At 37.6% G+C, this 17,723-nt stretch overlaps 1 protein-coding gene across 1 annotated transcript; it reads right to left on the bottom strand.

The window, feature by feature from the left end:
• Positions 1-13,319: 13,319 nt before the first annotated feature.
• Positions 13,320-14,674, bottom strand: LOC104603614 (myb-related protein 308-like). Its single transcript, XM_010267675.3, has 2 exons — positions 14,111-14,674; positions 13,320-14,013 (listed from the first exon to the last, which is right to left on the bottom strand). Exons 1-2 carry the CDS (start codon positions 14,371-14,373, stop codon positions 13,542-13,544), a joined length of 735 nt encoding a protein of 244 aa, XP_010265977.1. The 5' UTR covers positions 14,374-14,674; the 3' UTR covers positions 13,320-13,541.
• Positions 14,675-17,723: the final 3,049 nt, after the last annotated feature.

The raw sequence follows: 17,723 nt of genomic DNA, 5'->3' as shown, positions 1-17,723 counted from the left end.
TTGTTGGCTCCTTTCTGGAAGACTGAAACCACAGGCAATAACTATCACCTAACAGGTTGATAAATCCAGAAACCACCTGAAAGAGAAGCCGAGAAAATAAAGAAAACTAGTTATCAGTTCTTGTAGGATTGGACACCGCGCTATAGTTTAAAAAGATAATATTTTGTTTAGGCTCTTGTTTGTTTGCAATGCAAATCCAAACCAGATACTAGTTTTGCACCTAGTTCAGTTTTGCATTCATTTGTTTGTAATCATGATTTACATTCTTACTTGATGCAAAATTTGTACTTTTTATTTTATTTGCATTCATTAGCAACGCAGCAAATTTTGCAACCACCTTCCACCTACCTCAACTCTCTCATATAAAGTGATGACCATTAGCTTCTCACTCCTAAACAAATAACCTTCCCTCAGTCCTACCTTCATTTTCTTGCATATTAAGGTTAGGACAAGACAACATCTTGCTTCTTATTTTACTTTCCACAAACAAACAAGACAGTCAAATGGTACATTCGTGATTTGCATTTCAAATTTGCACTGCATCTAAAACCTTAGGTTTAATATCACATCTGTGATCTGTGTATAACCGGATGACTCTTCATTGTAAAATTTATTTTTATTTCTGGTGACGCATAATGATATCGATACAAATTTGATATCGAAAGATTAGAACGACTAATGTGGTCATTTTTGTCCATATCTCTCGCATGTCGCATGGTAGTACTTATCGTCACGGCAAGCATGAACAGTGAAGTGAGTAGATGGGAAGATGAAGAGAATAAAATAAAGGCGTGAGTGTGACTGCACTCCTATTTATTTATTTATTTTTGGGTAATAATAGCTGCACTCAATGCAATTTAATACAGCCAACTATCTATTTGGGATACCTTTTTTTTATAGTCTATCCGAATATTTTTTGACACCCCACCATTTTTGAATTGCGTGGAGATATTATTTAAACGTGGTTGCTATTTGATTATTTCTTGGTGGGTGATTTTTCCTGATCCCCGAATGTGGTGCTTCCATAAATACAGTAAGAACCCTTTAGCATTACTGTAGCATTGGTCATCAATGCATCAGAAAACAGGTGCCACCAACCTGACGTTCTTTCAGTCCAGTTTTAAACACGTATGCACTATTAGGTGGTAGGTGCCACATCAGACAATCGAAGTGGGAATGCCTCTCAAGTCTCAAATGCTCTCTAACACTTCCATTCTAATGATCCAAAATTCCGAATTCAATGCAGAATGTGGTACGATTGTTTCAAGTTAAATCTGCCAATCAAGCACACCATGGTTCAAAACCCCATCTGAATAATTTCCTCCCCTGTAGTAAATGCACATTGCGAAAAGAACATTAGTCACTGGGGAATGGTTTTACCAATTAACCACCAGTCTATCATATCGTTCTGCCACTACGAACCATCAAATAACTGAGACCCCCAAAGAACATTAGTCACTGGGTCAACCATCTTCTCTAGTTCAAGTATAGCATGCCAACACTGAACTCAGCTTCTGCGCATTACAAAACAAAGGACATTATACCATATTCTATATACAAAGGTGGCTCTGGATCAAACCTCTGAGCTGTGAAACTGCAAGCTCTTTGTGGAATAGCCTGTGGGCCTCATGCATCCTGCTCTATCTCCACCCTTGAATCCCCTCATGGCTCAATTTGTTTCTGGTGTTATTCATTTGCACTGGTTTACAAGTATGGAAATGCTGGGTGTCAATTTTGTTTTGCTTTTACTTCAGACTTAACATTGTCTTTAATTGTTTGTGAGAAGGAAAATGATGTGATCCCCACCTTAAATGAAAGAGAATGGTGGTAGGAGGAGGGTTATTTGTTTTGGAGTCAGGCAAGGGATACACCCCTTGTAGAAATGTATCAAGAAGGCCCTGATACAGCTAATATGTAATGATATTTTGAACCTTGGGTTATAGTGCAAATCATAATTACGAATAAACAGATGCAAAACTAAACCAGGTGCAAAACTTTGTTCAATCTACCGATTGAAAAAAAAAAAAGTTCGAAGAAGAGTGTCACAAATTGGGATTTGATCATCACAAAATACATTTTATACCAATCTCACAGAAAATCCCACCATGTATCGAAAACATCTCCCCATGAATAACAAGACATAAATACGGGAGATATTCCCGATGTGCCACTGAGATATATCGTAAGGTTGGTGTGAGGATAACTCTGCGAAAAACAGATCCGGATTCAAATGTCACTACCCGCCGTACTAGGTGGCTGCCTGAAATTCATCCAACAAAAATATCCAAACGTGTCAATGTCATGATTCATAATTAGAGCTTTGACAAGCGTCTTCTTGTCTTGGGGTTATACAATTAAGAAGCCTCTTATGTTTGCCACGTGTAAATGATTAATATTTTGATTATTCCCACGGTAGACATCACTTGATCTGATATGTCGCGCTTCCTTCCATATTCAAGCCAAAAAATCAGGCACCAAAAAAAAAATGTTGGTTCAAAAAATATATATTGCACAGTAGAATGAGTAAGATATTAGATAAAAGGAAAAGGAAAAGCCCAAACCAAGATAAACATTGTATATGATGGTATCGTCACCCTTAAAAATTATTAGAGAAAGAGTGGGTCCTCCGGTTGCTATCTTCGTGTTTTGTCCCCATCAGATTGTTGATCAATTGGGCGGGTCAGGAATTTGAATGGCTCGGATTGAAAGGTCGGCGTCTCGCGTGTATTGATGTGGATAGGTTGGACTCTAATTTTCATTAAGGGTTGGGCGTAAGGAAGATAGGCAAAACCAAAAACCTCAGCCCATGGACCCTGATCCGGTAAGAGTTCAAAGCACAACCTGGTATTTTGGTGCCTGATTTTTGAGGTACTCGATTAACATTTTTTGAGGTCTCGCGTGTATTAAGCTACTCGATTAACAGAAACGTTGACAATTAGAACGACATTCAATCTTCTTGCCTTCCCATTTTTTTTTTTATTGAGTCAACGCAATTTTGTTCAATTAGGGTCACTGTCGTCGCACCTCAAAGCACAACCTGGGGACCGAATAATCGAGTAGCTTAATACAAAAAGAGAAAGGAGCATGAATGGAAACGTTGGTATTAAAAGCAAATTGCATAATGTCACCCTATACCTAGGGGGTGGTAACAATTACGCCCCTCCCCCAACTTTGTTTTCCACAAAGTCCTCTTGAACCTCTGGATTTTAGCATTTTTTGCTCCTTACTTTTCTGACAAAGTCATGGTGGAGTTAAATTACCAAACTACCCATTCAAAATTTGATCGACTGAAAGCAAAAGCTATCAAAATGAGTATGCTAAAACACAATATCTCTTTTCAGTAAGTTATTTATCCAGGTAAATGTAATTATTTGGACAAGTTTTAGTTGGAAAATATTCACCCGGATAATTGCAATTATCCATATTCTTTTATTTTTCAAGTAAATAATATAATGACCATTTTAATCATAAAAATTCATTACTGAGTGTATCTTATCGTATCTTTTGGATACTAAAACACCTATTTATTAGTGCTTTCAATTCAGAACACCTTTTTTTTAATAAAAAATATATGTAAAAACCAAATTTTAAAAATAAAACTAAAAAAATATAAACGCTCATGTTTAACTCATGTTTCTAAGTATCGATACACCTCTACTGATAAGAGGTGCTAAAATTAAAAACCTTGATGGGAAGCCAAAAGTGCTAAAATTCAGAAGAAACGAAGTTTGAGGGGTAAAGTGTCATCGCCAAAGTACAGGATGGTTGTCTGAAATTAAATTAGATAAAGATAGAATTTAATAAGTTGGCATAAACGACGGTGGTTAGAGGTATAAAGTAGGCCGTGTCGGGCCGGCCCGTGGGCGGCAGGCCATCACGGGCCGTGCCGCCATTCCCGGTGAAAAATTTGGGAGTCGGCCCGGCACAACCCACATCTCGGGCCCATGTGGGCCCGTGGGCCGAGCCTTGGGTTAGGTCAGGCTGTGTGTTGGGCCAAAGCTATTTATTTAAAAAAAATTGATAAAAAAACTTAAAATTTTAATTTTATATGAATTTTGTGTATAAAATTGCTTATATATGCAATAATTAAATAAATTAGTATAATAAAATTAAAAATATTTATTTTATTAATATATTGTATACTATATATTATTATATAATTATAATATATAAAATATATATAAAACATATAATATATATATATATATGGGCAAGGTTCAAAATATCGATACGCTTGATACACCGATAGGGGCGTATCGAGTGTTTCGCTACTTGTTTTTTTTACTTTTTTTTTTTCAAAACTGGTTCAGGGAAGCCGGTCTAGGACCCCTCCATCCCCTGAACCGGTCAGACCCCCATACACCCACTGTAGGGGCGTATCAGAAAGGTCCCAGAACGATACATATCAACCGATACAGGCTGATACGTAACAATACTTTGAACCTTGTATATGGGTTGTGCTGGGCTGGATCGCGGGCGGCACGGGCCGCTTGATCGTGTCGTGTCGTACTGGCCCATGGACCTAAAATCCCAGTCCCAGCACGACCCGCATGGTCATGGCGGACCTAGCACAGCCCATAAACCGTCGTGCCAGATCGGTCCAAATTCATATCGGACCACTGGCAGCACGACCCGATTTACACCTCTAATTGACTGAAACTAGTAAGAGAGTGGTTTATTGTATTACTATTAATCTTAGAAAGTGTCAGCGCCACATTAAATTTGCATTTATTGTACTGCCACCATCTTCAGATCAGATCTGCTCCTCACACCTGGCGCCTCACACGCACATCCTATCATGCCTATTTGTGAGGAGCAGGTCCCGTCACCACCATCTTCGCCAATATAATATCTCGCTACCTTTCCAACTGTGATCTCTTTTCGTATGATACCTCACGAAACTCGTTGTACACCCCCCCCCCCCCCCCCCCCCCTCCTTCCATCTCCTTTGTCCTTTCTCTCTCCCTTTCATTTAACATCTCTCCCTTCCGCTCCATTATTCCGTATCAATCCCTTTAGGAGAATTTATGATGCAGGAAAGATATGGTAAAAGAGTTTTGATCAATTAAAATTCATCTATAAATTTTGATAAATAATACTTTATTCGTTATTATTAAGGTTTAAAATATCTATACATGGCGATATATTGGTAAGGCGTATTGGCCTATATCGATATTATTATTATTATTTTTTTAATTTGATTTAGAGGAATCAATCTAAAGCCGGTCTACCCCCTAAAACATTTACCACCCGAAACACCCCCTGTAGGGACAGGAAGGCTATGATATGTTACATATCAACCGATATGTAATGATATTTTGAACCTTAACAATCACGTTTATGATTTTAATTCATTTGTCCCTTGTTTTTCGGATATCATATCTTTTCCATATCATATTCCAATCCAATTAATTAAAACCCTTAAAATGCCCTACACGATAAGATTTCCGTTGTGAGTTGTGATTTAGGTACACTCATTTTTCAAATTAAAACAGTTTATAACATGCTTATCAAAATGCAGAAATTAAAAATAAAGTCTTTTCAATTTGAAGCCACGCCAGTTTTAGTTTTTGAATAAGTATAACCATCCTCATTGAATTTGGATATATTACCCACGTTCTATCCACAAAACATTACATCCACACATGGAAATATTTCTTGTGAATAACAAGTATCAGAGATATTCTCGATGTATTATTATACCGTCTCACAAATATGCGGGTGAAATATTATGGTAAGAAATAAGTTCATCATTGTCGTCATCATCATCATCACTGTGTTTTTGTTTTATGTAAAGTTGTAAGCAACATAATTAATTGGGTTATTGTGTTGAACATTTGAAAAGGTAAGAAAATCTATACAAGATTTAAAGGTTTTCTTTCCTTTCCCTATGTTTTCCTTCAAAGCAAGCACAATCCAAGCCTCCATTTGCTTTTCGGTAAGTTACTTACCCGGGTAGAAGCAGTTACCTGGGTAAGTTTATCCTAAGAAGCACTTACCTGGATAAGTGTATTTACCCATGTTATTTTATTTCTCATGTAAATAAGGCAATGGCCATTTTAATCATAAAAATCCATTATTAAAAATGACATTTTTGTCTCATTCAAGTGTTGGCAACTTTCCCCCTAAGTGGAAAAGTTATTTATCTACCTAAGAGATGGGTATGATTTATTCGAGTAAGTGATACGTAAGAAAATAAACTTTCCCTTATCTCTACATAAATTTGAATAAAGAACATGAGATTCTTGGTTAATGGAAACCAAAATCTCATTGACCAACTTTCCTTCCTTTCAACCACAATGACTTCTCTAATCAACTCGACTAGCTTATATGCTCCAATCAATCTTTGTGCCCAGGAACATACCATTGTATACAAGGGACTAATGCCACAGGAGATGCTCTAAGCCATGGGCCTCTTGTCGTTCAGCCATTACAGCAAATCCCTCAATGTGGGGTCCCACACACTACGTTCATGACATGTCCCAGTTCTTAATCACATTGGCGCCCCACAGCACATCCAGATGGGAGATGTTCCCAATGCACACTCCGATGTGCGTGTGGGGCACAGATGTGAATTCTAGTTTGTGCCCCTGTCCAAAACCTTGTGCCTCCTTACGTTGAAAAAATTCTGAACTCTCAGTACAATTACTTCCATAGTGTTGAAACACCGTTCAAACAGCCTTGCATCGTGAATATCTCGACTAGCACTTCTGTGTTTTATTTCATAAAGAGATATTTTTAATGTATGGCCATAATGGGTGTTTTAATGGACTTTGCACTGGTTTAATCATGTATTTCACGCCATGCTACGTAAAGCATAATCTGAACCTATGCAATGTGAACGGTCACATTTAAATTAGTTAGGTGTGGCTTTTCAATGGTTTCAGATTTTCAAAAACGTGATCAAAGGCAAAATATATTTAAGCCTAATAGAGATAGTCTATAAGGCATACTGTCTAATGAGTTGACATAAGTATTATTATGCTATAAGGTATGCTTATGCGAGAAAGAGAAGAGAAAAATAAAATAAAATATAGATATATAAATTTAAATTGAACAACCTCAGCCAACTCAGCCCGAGTTGAACCCCTACAAATCACATGTGAGAATACCAAAATATAATAAATTCCTCTCTAATTAAATACCCGTTGACTATTAGTTAGATGTGTATTTTATTCATTTAAATTGAAATAAAAAAACGAAAGAATTATTTTATAGACATATCATTAAAGAAATTGAGCAATTTATACATGTTTTTTTTTCCTTAGTTTTTGGCTACTAACAATTTATATATATTATGGCGGATCTTCATTACGGTTTTAATTTGGTCAAAGCTGTTGTAAATTGGAAGGAATCATCAAAACCAAGGGCCCATATAGGACTTAGAAGTTAGAACACAAAAACTTGAACTATTAGGTTATAAGTCCTTTTAGTATATAAATCCCTTACACCTCTTATTCCTTTCTAATGCAGGATTCTCTTCAAATATTTATATGTGAATCTCAACAAAGACTTATGTTATATAATCACCATGTTGTAAAGTGTATTTTTTTGTTAATTTTTAAAGAATTAATATTAAATTTTTCTCTCATTGACTTGATTAATGAAAACAATCGCATACAAGTTGGAGCTTGTAATCCGAATGGATGATAGCCGGTTTTTCTGGACTTGGCTCACCCTTGCAGGAGCATGGCTCCTTTGTCTCGGCCATGATATCATGTGTATAATATAATGTCATCCTCACCTTCCTTCGCCTTATTATCGAAGAAAAAAAAAAGAAATTAAAAGAGAAAAAGGCTGAACAAACTTGTTGCCGGGCTTAACCCAACACCTTTACGTCATGACGACAACCATGTAACAACTGCATCCGTCCGTGTTAGAAAAAGCAGACTCATGCTGCCGGTTTCATTGAAATTGATGTGAGAAAAGAAAAGGGGAAACCATTAAACCAAGTTATGGAGTTGCACAACTTGCAATTAGCCTTCATTATTTTTATAATATATTTTATGATCCAGATCTAAGAGAGAGAAAGAGGTTAGGGAGAACGGAAGCTTTCATCTTTGTACATTATATACATATCTCAATGAAGAAATGGCGAACTGTTTTCTATTTCTTTTTTCCTTCAATCAATCAGACGCTAACAAGACTCAATTCAGGTGCAGAGAATTGCGAATTATCTTTTGGGTGATAGATTGACGGTAACATGTGCCTTTTGGTTGCCCACTAGTTGCCTTTTGGTCCAAAAAAGAGGATCAACTAAGCTGATCCAGTTGTGTTGTGAATTGTGATAGGGTTTGTGTAAAGAATATGGAAGGAGGAGTGGTCACATGGGCCACCCACCAGACCCAACATAATAAAAGCGATTACACTTATTTCTGCTTATTCAACAACATTAATACTAATCACAAGCATTATATAGAAAAGGAGAAAATTTAATAAATAAAAAATTAAGGTTTTAAAAACTAATATAAAAATGGAACTGCTTTGATCGAAACAATTATTTAAAAAGAAAAATTATTTGTGAACGGTTTGTATCAAATGGGTTTAACCGTTCAATCATTTGATCAGTCAACGGTTCTTTGACTGATTCAATGTATTTTTGTAAAAACCCATGTTAGGTAAAAAATGGAACCAAATAAGTTCATCTGTTAGTCTGTTACTAGGTTGAACGATTCGGTTGCCCAGATCAATGACGGTGTATAAAGTAATCTTCTTGAGAAAAAAAAAATTGTTAAATTACTTTCTTTTTTATTCTTATTTCTTGCTTGCTTTTAAGATAAAAATAAAATAAAATAAATATGTGAACAAAGGAAGAATGAAGGGAGAGAGATTTGACGGGAAGAGGGTCCATGACTCCATGCAACGCAAGGAAGAAGCAAAGGCCTACTCAAAAAACGAGGCCCACCAGGACCAGAACCAGGCATCAGCTATAAATAATGGATGATTATGATGGGGACCATGTGGACCCACCGCCGCAACCGCGCACATGCGCCAACATGGCCGTTGCGGCCGGCTGCCAACCACCGCCTGAAACAGAGGAGTTGGTAGCGTGTGAGATACATACGAAAGTTCCATACTCGCTATACCCAATTTTGCATCCATAATTACTTTTATACCCTTTGATGATGGATAAGATGACTGGCGACTGCTGTGCTGAGCGCTGTAAGCCTGCAAGTGTAAGGAGTAATAAATAAATAAATAAAAGACCATCATCAATGTCTTTTTGATTTTTCATTGAGGCTTGATAGTGCACGATCTGAATACTCCTAGTTGGATGGCAGATTGAATATTGGTTGGTTGAATCACAAAGAATATTCAGTGGATTTGGGATGGTGTATTTAGTGTGGGCACTCTGATGCTTAAGTTAGCACTTGTTTGTAAGTTAAAGAGCTTATAAGTAGGAGAGCTAGTGAGCAATAATCACGCATACCTTGTAGTGTTGGGGTTGAAGCTTTTATATAGGCGATATCCCCGGCCCGTACTACTAGTAGTTCGTTCCACACTCGGAGGTGGACTTCATGTGAACTAATAAGGCTTATCGAGTCCGTCCAATTCAGGTGGGATAAGGATAAGGCTTATGAATGTGAGGCATGATCCTAGAGAGATTTGAGACAGTTGGCTAACTTCTAGAAGTTGGCTACGTGTCACCTCAGCAGGTTGGACCATCACAAACGGCTCGGACTTCAGTCTTGGTCAAGGTACCTGAGGTACCTGAGGTACCTGAGCTGACCTGGCCTATTGAGGTGACAGGGAATGCTGAATTGTCATCAAGTCAATCCATGTATCTGGGTGTTGACAGGTCAAGCCAAATTACTCCTCATCAAGGCCTTTTCCTCCTTATTTTATCCAAATCAATTCAGAGGGCGAAGGAGTTTTTCGACCTATCGTTGACTCGTCCGATTGGATTGATGATTTGAGTCGATGGGCCGATGGGCAATTACTCATTCCCTCGAAAGGAAACCTCCTTCCAGCCTCTCTCTGTGTTGAAACACTAATCCAGATGAACATAGAAAATAAACACCACAGAGAGAGAGAGAGAGAGACTGGTTTAAATTTATTTTCTATTAATAAGATATAGTATTTTGATCATCTTTTAGTTTAATTTATTAACGATATTCCTAATTGGATATCAATGCTATTAATATCAAACGGATCAGATTTGGATAGACTTTATAGTTCATTTGATCCAATCCGTTTGCAGCTCAGCTCAATACACATGGTAATTACCTAAGACTATGTTTGGTTTGAAGGAAAAAGTAGGGAAAGGAATAGAAATGCAGGGAAATCTTTACAAGTCTTGTATAGGTTTCTTTTTCCTTTCCCACTTTTTCCTTCAAATCAAACATAGCCTAAGTGATGATATGCTGATGGTCTGTTTGGTTGCACGTAAAATGAAGCAAAACTGTTACTTTATTTTTGGAGAGAAAAGCAAAACTGAATGCTTTCCTTCAAAATGATATTCAATAAATAACGAACTAATTCAGTAGGTATGATTTCTAGCTAGTTGTAGTTCCTACTTGGGATTGAATCCCATTGCCACTAAGGTTGGGGGTTCTGGATTTGGGGGATGATCTCCCCTTTTGTGTAGCTCCGTGAAGCAAAAATAACAATGACAGTCACTGGGAAAAATAAACCTAAGTATTTGAGATATAAACAAAGTTTTGCAAGATATGAATTATCTATCTTGATAACACCTTTTTAAGAATTAGAATGAGTATAATTTCCTTACAATTATTCAAATTTTCAAACCCTTTCACAGGCAACCAAACACAATAAAATAGTTATATTCAGAAAATATTTCCATTTTAAGTACAATCAAACGGACCCTAAATGTCATTTGCTTAGGTAGACATCAGAAAGGGATCCAAGAGGTCCCACCACCAGGGTCATGCATGTGTTGGTGGTGGGAGATGATTAATTAATAAGGTTTGAATAATAATTAGGTTATTAAATGGGGGAAGAGGGGGGAGCAACAGTTCAGTTAATAAAGACAGCCTTGTTTTGCAATTCTCTTTATAAGAAAGGGACTAATAAAAAAATAGAAAAAGTTCATGGAAGCTTCTTTTGTGTCTACCTAACATGTTTGAAAAAGGCAAAAGGTGGGTGAGTATTGAAAAGCGACCCTACTTTTTCTTTTATTTCTTTTCTTTTCTTTCATTTGGAATGGTCATTGTTCCTTGGAATTTTTGTTCCACAGCAGCTACCACCAATCCACCCTTTTGCTCTCTGATCACTGTCCTCCAATACCTTGATATTGCTATCTGGGTCTAGGGTTTACTATTCCTTTCATAGGTCAGGGTTTTTTCTTTCTAATCTCTAGTGTTAATCTTTTCATCAACCATTTTCTTTCTAGAATTGGTCAAATCCAACCTGGTGAGTCTGGGCCCACTTGATTAATTCATTATTCCAACTGGACCCCCTCTCCCAATGACATAAACATTATTAGATTAAAGTGCATTAGTATCGATTGATTGTGGGGTCCATTGTTCTTGACCTTTACTTGGCTCAGATATTAGCTATTATTTATATTGACTGGATGTATATGAACATGTTATTGTGGATAATCTTATCATGATTGTATGTATATACATGCGAGTATGACTGATGTGGTGCAAATATGGAATTTTTTTGGGTAAGTATTAATAAAGAATACATTGATAGATTTTAGAATAAAAAATTATTACTTTGATTTGGGGCATCGTTGGTGGATGGGAGATTCATTATATTATCTAAGACTGACTTAATTAATAAATGATTAATTAATTAGGTCTTAATACTTCCTATCCACAAATACAAACAAACCCTAGTCTAATATAGTTATAATACATATAAATTTACATGATTTCTTTAACTTGTACACATTACTAAGATATGGATTTGGGATAAGAGAACCAGATCGGCCAAAATTATATATATATATATATATAATATTAAGAGATAAATGAAGAGAATCACATAAAAAAAGAAGAAGCTACTATCTAGTTATACTTGATTGGTAGAAGATGGTACTATGAATAGTTTAATAATTCCCCCACCCCACCCCACTTTCTCTACTGCACAGACACACATTCAACTCCTCATATACGTATCAAGATAGAAAAGATATTATACGCATTTATATATTTTGTGGGAAAATATCTTATTAGTACCTTGTACTTTAGGCTTAGTGTCACTTTGTTTCTCAAACTTTAAAATGTAATAATTCAATACTTCAACAGTCGAACTTTTAAAATATGTCAATCTAGTGATTGCAATTAATTATTCATTAAGTGGCATTTGAAAAAGACACAAATACCCTTTAAGTGTTATCTAATTTTCTTTATCAACCATTTAAAGGTTGACAAAAAAAATAACAATCCCAAATCCGTGCCTCTTCTATTCAAGAAGAGTTGGGGTCACATCTTAGTGACCATTTTGATGACCCCAACTTTCTTGAATAGAAGAAGCAAAGATTTGGAATTGTTAAATTTTTGTCAACATTTGGATGATTGGTCAAGAAAATTGGATGACACATGGCATTTGTGTCTTTTTCAAATTTTATTTAATGGCAGATTAGGAGTAGGTATTGGACTTACACGTTTTAAAACTTCAGGTATATTGAATTGTCCATTTTAAAGTTTGAGGACCAAAATGTCACTAGACCCAAAATACAGGGTACTAGATGGGAATTTTTCGTCTCCTTCGCTTTTAACTTTGATGAGATTGGTTACCTACCCATTCCTCTTCCTCGCTTATCCTCCTCTCACAACTTATCCATCGATTCAAACGAGAAATCCTACTTTTCCTAAAGAAGACAAAACATAAAAATTGAAAAGAACTGAATTAAAGATACACTAGGAAAAAAAAAATCAAAGGCTACGACTTTCAAATATTATATGAAGCCCCCGCAAAAACAGTCACCAACAAAACCACAAGCATGATAACATATATAGAAACAGCTTGAGTAGTAGAAATGTATTACCCCAAAATTAGGATTTTATATCAAAGTGTAAAATAAGAAAAAAATAAAATTAGCAAACTTCAAAATTTTCATCAAACTTCACCCTAACCACATATATCTCAAATGAGTAGTATAGTCATGAAATCAGGTGAAGAAGATTCATGGGAACTATCAGCTGGTAAAAATTCTCCACTGCCTGTCCATTTGATGCTTCCAATTCATCCGGGTCTAGGACCAGCAGGAGGCAAAAGAAGTGAGAGAGAAATGACAAATAAATAAACAATTAACTTGTAGAGCCTCCTCCCCCCCATCCTAGTAGATAACTATTTTCATAATAACATTTAATATAAATGGAAGAACATTAATCTTCCAGTGTGGATTATAATAAAAAAAAAAACTAATTAATAGAAAAAAGTATTTCCAATATATAAATAGTTGATATATAAATCATGTCTAGCTACTTGTATTACGTGCTAATTAAAAATTGTACAAATTAGATTAAGGAGAAAACTAGAGAGATTTCCAACAAAATAACAATCTCTTTCTTTCTTCTCACCATTTCTAATATAGTTATTAATTAATACAAATTGAACATTCATTCTTATTTCATCTCCAAGCTTCTGTAATCCAAAATACTAGTTTTCAAGCCCAAGAAATCACTGGCGCTGCTAGAACCACTGCAGCTGCACTCTTTACTATTCTGCAAGCCCAATCTGCAAGAGAAACAAAGAGTTGTCCTCCCTCCACTCTTCAATGGCTCAGGGATCTGTTGTTGCTGCTGGCAAGGAGGGCTAATTCGAAGCTCAAGATTCAGGTCGGGAAACCGTTCTACTCTCCCGTTTTTCTCTTCTTCTTCGCACTCTAGTCTTCCAATGACCTTCTCTTCTTCTTTGGCAACCGCAGCGAAAGAGATGGTTTTGACATGATCAGATGCTGCTGCTGGTTCGCTAAGAGGTCGGTGAGTCGCCGGATCAATTCCTCGGCTCAACAGTTTCCTCCTTATGTGGGTGTTCCAATAATTCTTTATCTCGTTATCCGTTCTTCCTGGCAATCTCCCGGCTATGAGAGACCACCTGTAATAAATTAATAATTAGTTACAAAAACGATGAGTACCCAACTGCTGAAATTAAGAAAACATGAATTAAATTCGGTGATCGATAAAGGGCTTACTTGTTACCGAGGAGGCTATGTAGTTTGATGATGAGCTCGTCTTCTTCTTCTGTGAAGTTGCCGCGCTTGAGGTCGGGACGCAAGTAGTTGATCCATCGAAGCCTACAGCTCTTGCCGCAGCGGAGAAGGCCTGCAGCCTTGGGGAGGGATCGCCAACACCCCTCTCCGTGTGCCCGGATGTGTGCAATAAGCCTTTCATCTTCTTCTTTGGTCCATGCGCCTTTGTTAGTATGAGCTTTCTCACAACAAGGAGACCTCCCCATCAACTATTACTATACTGGACTACTAGCTAGTGCCTACTGGTTTGTTCTGGTTGTCTCTTGTTGCTGCTATTGCTATTGCTATTGCTGTTGTAAGTGGTGGTGGTGGTGGTGATCTGATTGGTGGTGTTTCTGGTGCACCAAAGCCGGCCCAGTTAGAACATGAAATGGGGATTTATAGGCTTTTAGAGAGAGAGAGAAGGGTGGCTAATTGCTTCTAGATGTGAGTTGGTGAGAAAGGTTAGAGGGACTGGACCGACTGGCTGGTGGTCTCTCTGTAGACGATCTAAACCTCATCATCATATAATAAGTTAAAAGGATCACACAACCATCAGTAACCTTCAGTTAGGTGTAAAGTAAGGTATTTTTAAGTATATATGGCAAGACAAGGCGTGTCCCAGCCTTAGTATGTCTAATCTACTCTATATAAATAATTAAGCTACCATACCCTCTCCCTCCTTTTCAAAAGATAAATTACATTATTACATATTTACATGTGGTCGTATATACATTTCCTGCTTTTAAAACTATATAATATTTCAATTAAGAGATCGTTTTGGCTATATAAATTATTGCTGATTTATCTTATGCAGTGTATAGATGAGCAAATTAATAACCCCCCCCCCCCCCCTCTAGTCATTCAAACATAACAAGTGATGCTACTCCTTAAACCTAGAAAAAGCGCTTGACTTTTTCAAGTTAATCCTTATTAGAAGATCTGCTAATTAAACTTGGATCAAATACGTTCCTGCAGCTCCACAAAATGGTTTTTATAAGAGAATCTGAACTGTTGATTTATTTCTTTTTAATTGGTTGTAGCCTAGTGGCATTTTGGAAGAAAATATATATATATATATATATAAAAGAACCAAGTGGTTCAGGCTATTTTATATATATATGGGGTTATTAGGGTTTCTAGAAGAAGGGGGGGGGGTGGGGGGGGGGGGGGGGGGGGGGGGGGGGGGGGGGGGGGGGGGGGCTGGGTGGTAGATTAAAAGGAAGGTACAGAGAAAAAGGAAGATAGAAATGGATGTGGCTGTGGCTCACCTTCCACTTTTAATTTCTTTCTTATTTATTTGTTTATTAATTTATTTCTCCATGCAAATTAAAATCTGTGCTTGTGGTTCAAGTTTGGGCAACGAGGGTGGGGGGGTTGGTTCACCTTTTTGTTGTTATCTCCCCCCAATTTGCAAACATTTTGTTCCCACCACACATGGGAGACCGGAGAACATCGAATTACCACCATCCCCTCTTCTCTCTCTCTCTCTCTCTCTCTCTCTCTCTCAGTAGCCACTCATGTTTGAAAACAACTAGTCTCCATGTTCCCTTGCTCCAATCAACTTGGGTTTCATCTTTTTTTCTTTGTTTTCTTCTTTTTCACTTCTTTTTCTGGGAAATAAAAGAAGGGAACAGACGTTAAGCCATGTGTGGGACCCATGTATCACACTGTTATAGTGTTATACTCAATTTTTACTAGCTGTAGCTGAGGTGGCAGTTGAAAATGGGCCCACCTGCTCCCCGAAAGCATCCCTCTTTCCATGTGGCAAATTTCTCTTTCCCACGAGGAAAGGCAGGTCACTTCCCTACCAGCCTTGTTCTTTGATGGAAATAAATTAAATCAAAGAAAATGGTGAGGGACATCATAGGGCATAGGCACACGTTGCTGACTTGGCAAAAGGAAAACTAGGCATGTGGTAATAATTTATGTCTGAAATAGATGAATGGCCCGAATCCGCCATCGCCATGTCAGCGCCGATGTGTTGATCAGCAGCTTCGAAGCCTATCTCATACCGATATCGGTTACAAGACAAAAGGCCCATTAGAATAATCTATGTCTGTACAAATCATCCATATTCGTTGTAGTCCTGTATGTGTTCTACCTAACTTCTCGACCATTTCTCTCTGTCCTGTCCAAATTCTGGTTCTGCTTGTGTGATGCACAATTGAAGAATCTTGATCAGATCATTTTGTCCTTTTATTACGCCTTTGTTATTTCCTATGTAATTTCTACTATACCGGCCTATAAATAAATGAATAAATGAAAACCCAGTACCTGGACAATCCCTTTCTCTGTTTTCTGGTAGACCCACCTGTATTTGTAGGTGTAGGGGGGTTAATCACTCAGATTCTAAACCTCATCCTCAAGGGTTTAGGTTGCATACTTACAATTTGAGAAAAAGCCAAACTGAACTAACTTTCTATTTTTTACCTAGGCAAACTTGGTGGGGGTTGGGGGTTCAGTGACAACTGCATCCACTGACTGAGCAATTCGGATGGGGGTTTTGATGAGTCCTTGTGTATTCTGGTTGGACATTTTGGGCTGGCTGCGAAATTACTTAAATCCTGGACCTAAAATTTTAAACTTTATTTGGAATAAGCCAACTAAAACTGGGAAATCGAAGATAAACAATGTGGGAGAAAGTGAGTTTGTGGATTGGGTCAAGACCCAAGACTCAAGATATATCAAGCCAAATCGTAGGACTGTTGCAATAAATAAGCAACTACTACACCAAGGACACTTTGATCTATTGAACGCTTGGTCACCTCACCTTCCTAGACGGAAATAAACATCAGAAATTCGGAATAAGATCAAAACTATTGAATTGGCCACCTGCTAAGTTGCAGAGATTATAATTTAGGGTAGGGCCAAAATGGCCCAAATCATTCTAGGAGGGCTAGAGATCTAGTAGGACGGACCTTGGTTTGAATCAGGTCTAGCTTAACTAGGTGTTTTGGTGAAGATGCACGGTTCCTACCCTGACCCTGACGTGGGTGTGGCCTGGGCTCAGCCTTACCGAACTGACAGGAGCCATACCTAAACTTCAGTGAAACAACCAACAAAGCGGTGGAGTGAGTACGTAGAGACGTACGTACGCTCCTGTGGCTAATAAAGCCTTGACATTCAAGATATGATTGACCTTGGCGTGCGGATGACCACATGCCTTTATGGCATCGTATAGTGTAAATTACTAAATTGTAATGTAACGCTCCCTATGACCTATGTTGTTGCTTACTTGCTTGAGTATTTGTTAGGTACCACACCGAAAGCTGCAGCCTGCAGCCTCTCGCCAGTCGCCAGGTCGGGCCGAGCTGGATATGGTACTCTCTGTTAAAAATCGGTTAGATTGTTCTAGCCCCGGTGATTGTCTCAGCGGTCTCTATCTGAACCAGTTGTCGGCCGCGCCGGACCCAACACATTCATGATTCATAGTTTCATACACATATACATGTGAAATACGTTTGAGATTAGAGAAATATTAATTAAATGGATACTAAGAAAGCTTTTGGCTGATGAAATGAAATAATCAAATAATAATGAATTCCCCCACTCAACTCATCCATCCTCTTGGCTC

Source organism: Nelumbo nucifera, chromosome 5, assembly GCF_055504915.1.
Source record: "Nelumbo nucifera cultivar China Antique chromosome 5, China Antique-T2T, whole genome shotgun sequence".
NCBI classification, from domain to species: domain Eukaryota; kingdom Viridiplantae; phylum Streptophyta; class Magnoliopsida; order Proteales; family Nelumbonaceae; genus Nelumbo; species Nelumbo nucifera.
This window is presented reverse-complemented; position numbering and strand designations above follow the sequence as displayed.

What these genes read in the sequence shown, in the direction of transcription:
- LOC104603614 (XM_010267675.3), bottom strand. Translation starts at nt 14,373, where the DNA reads ATGGGGAGGTCTCCTTGTTGTGAGAAAGCTCATACTAACAAAGGCGCA. An exon ending in CATAGCCTCCTCGGTAACAA is followed by an intron (nt 14,014 to 14,110) that starts GTAAGCCCTTTA and finishes AATTTATTACAG; the next exon opens with GTGGTCTCTCATAGCCGGGA.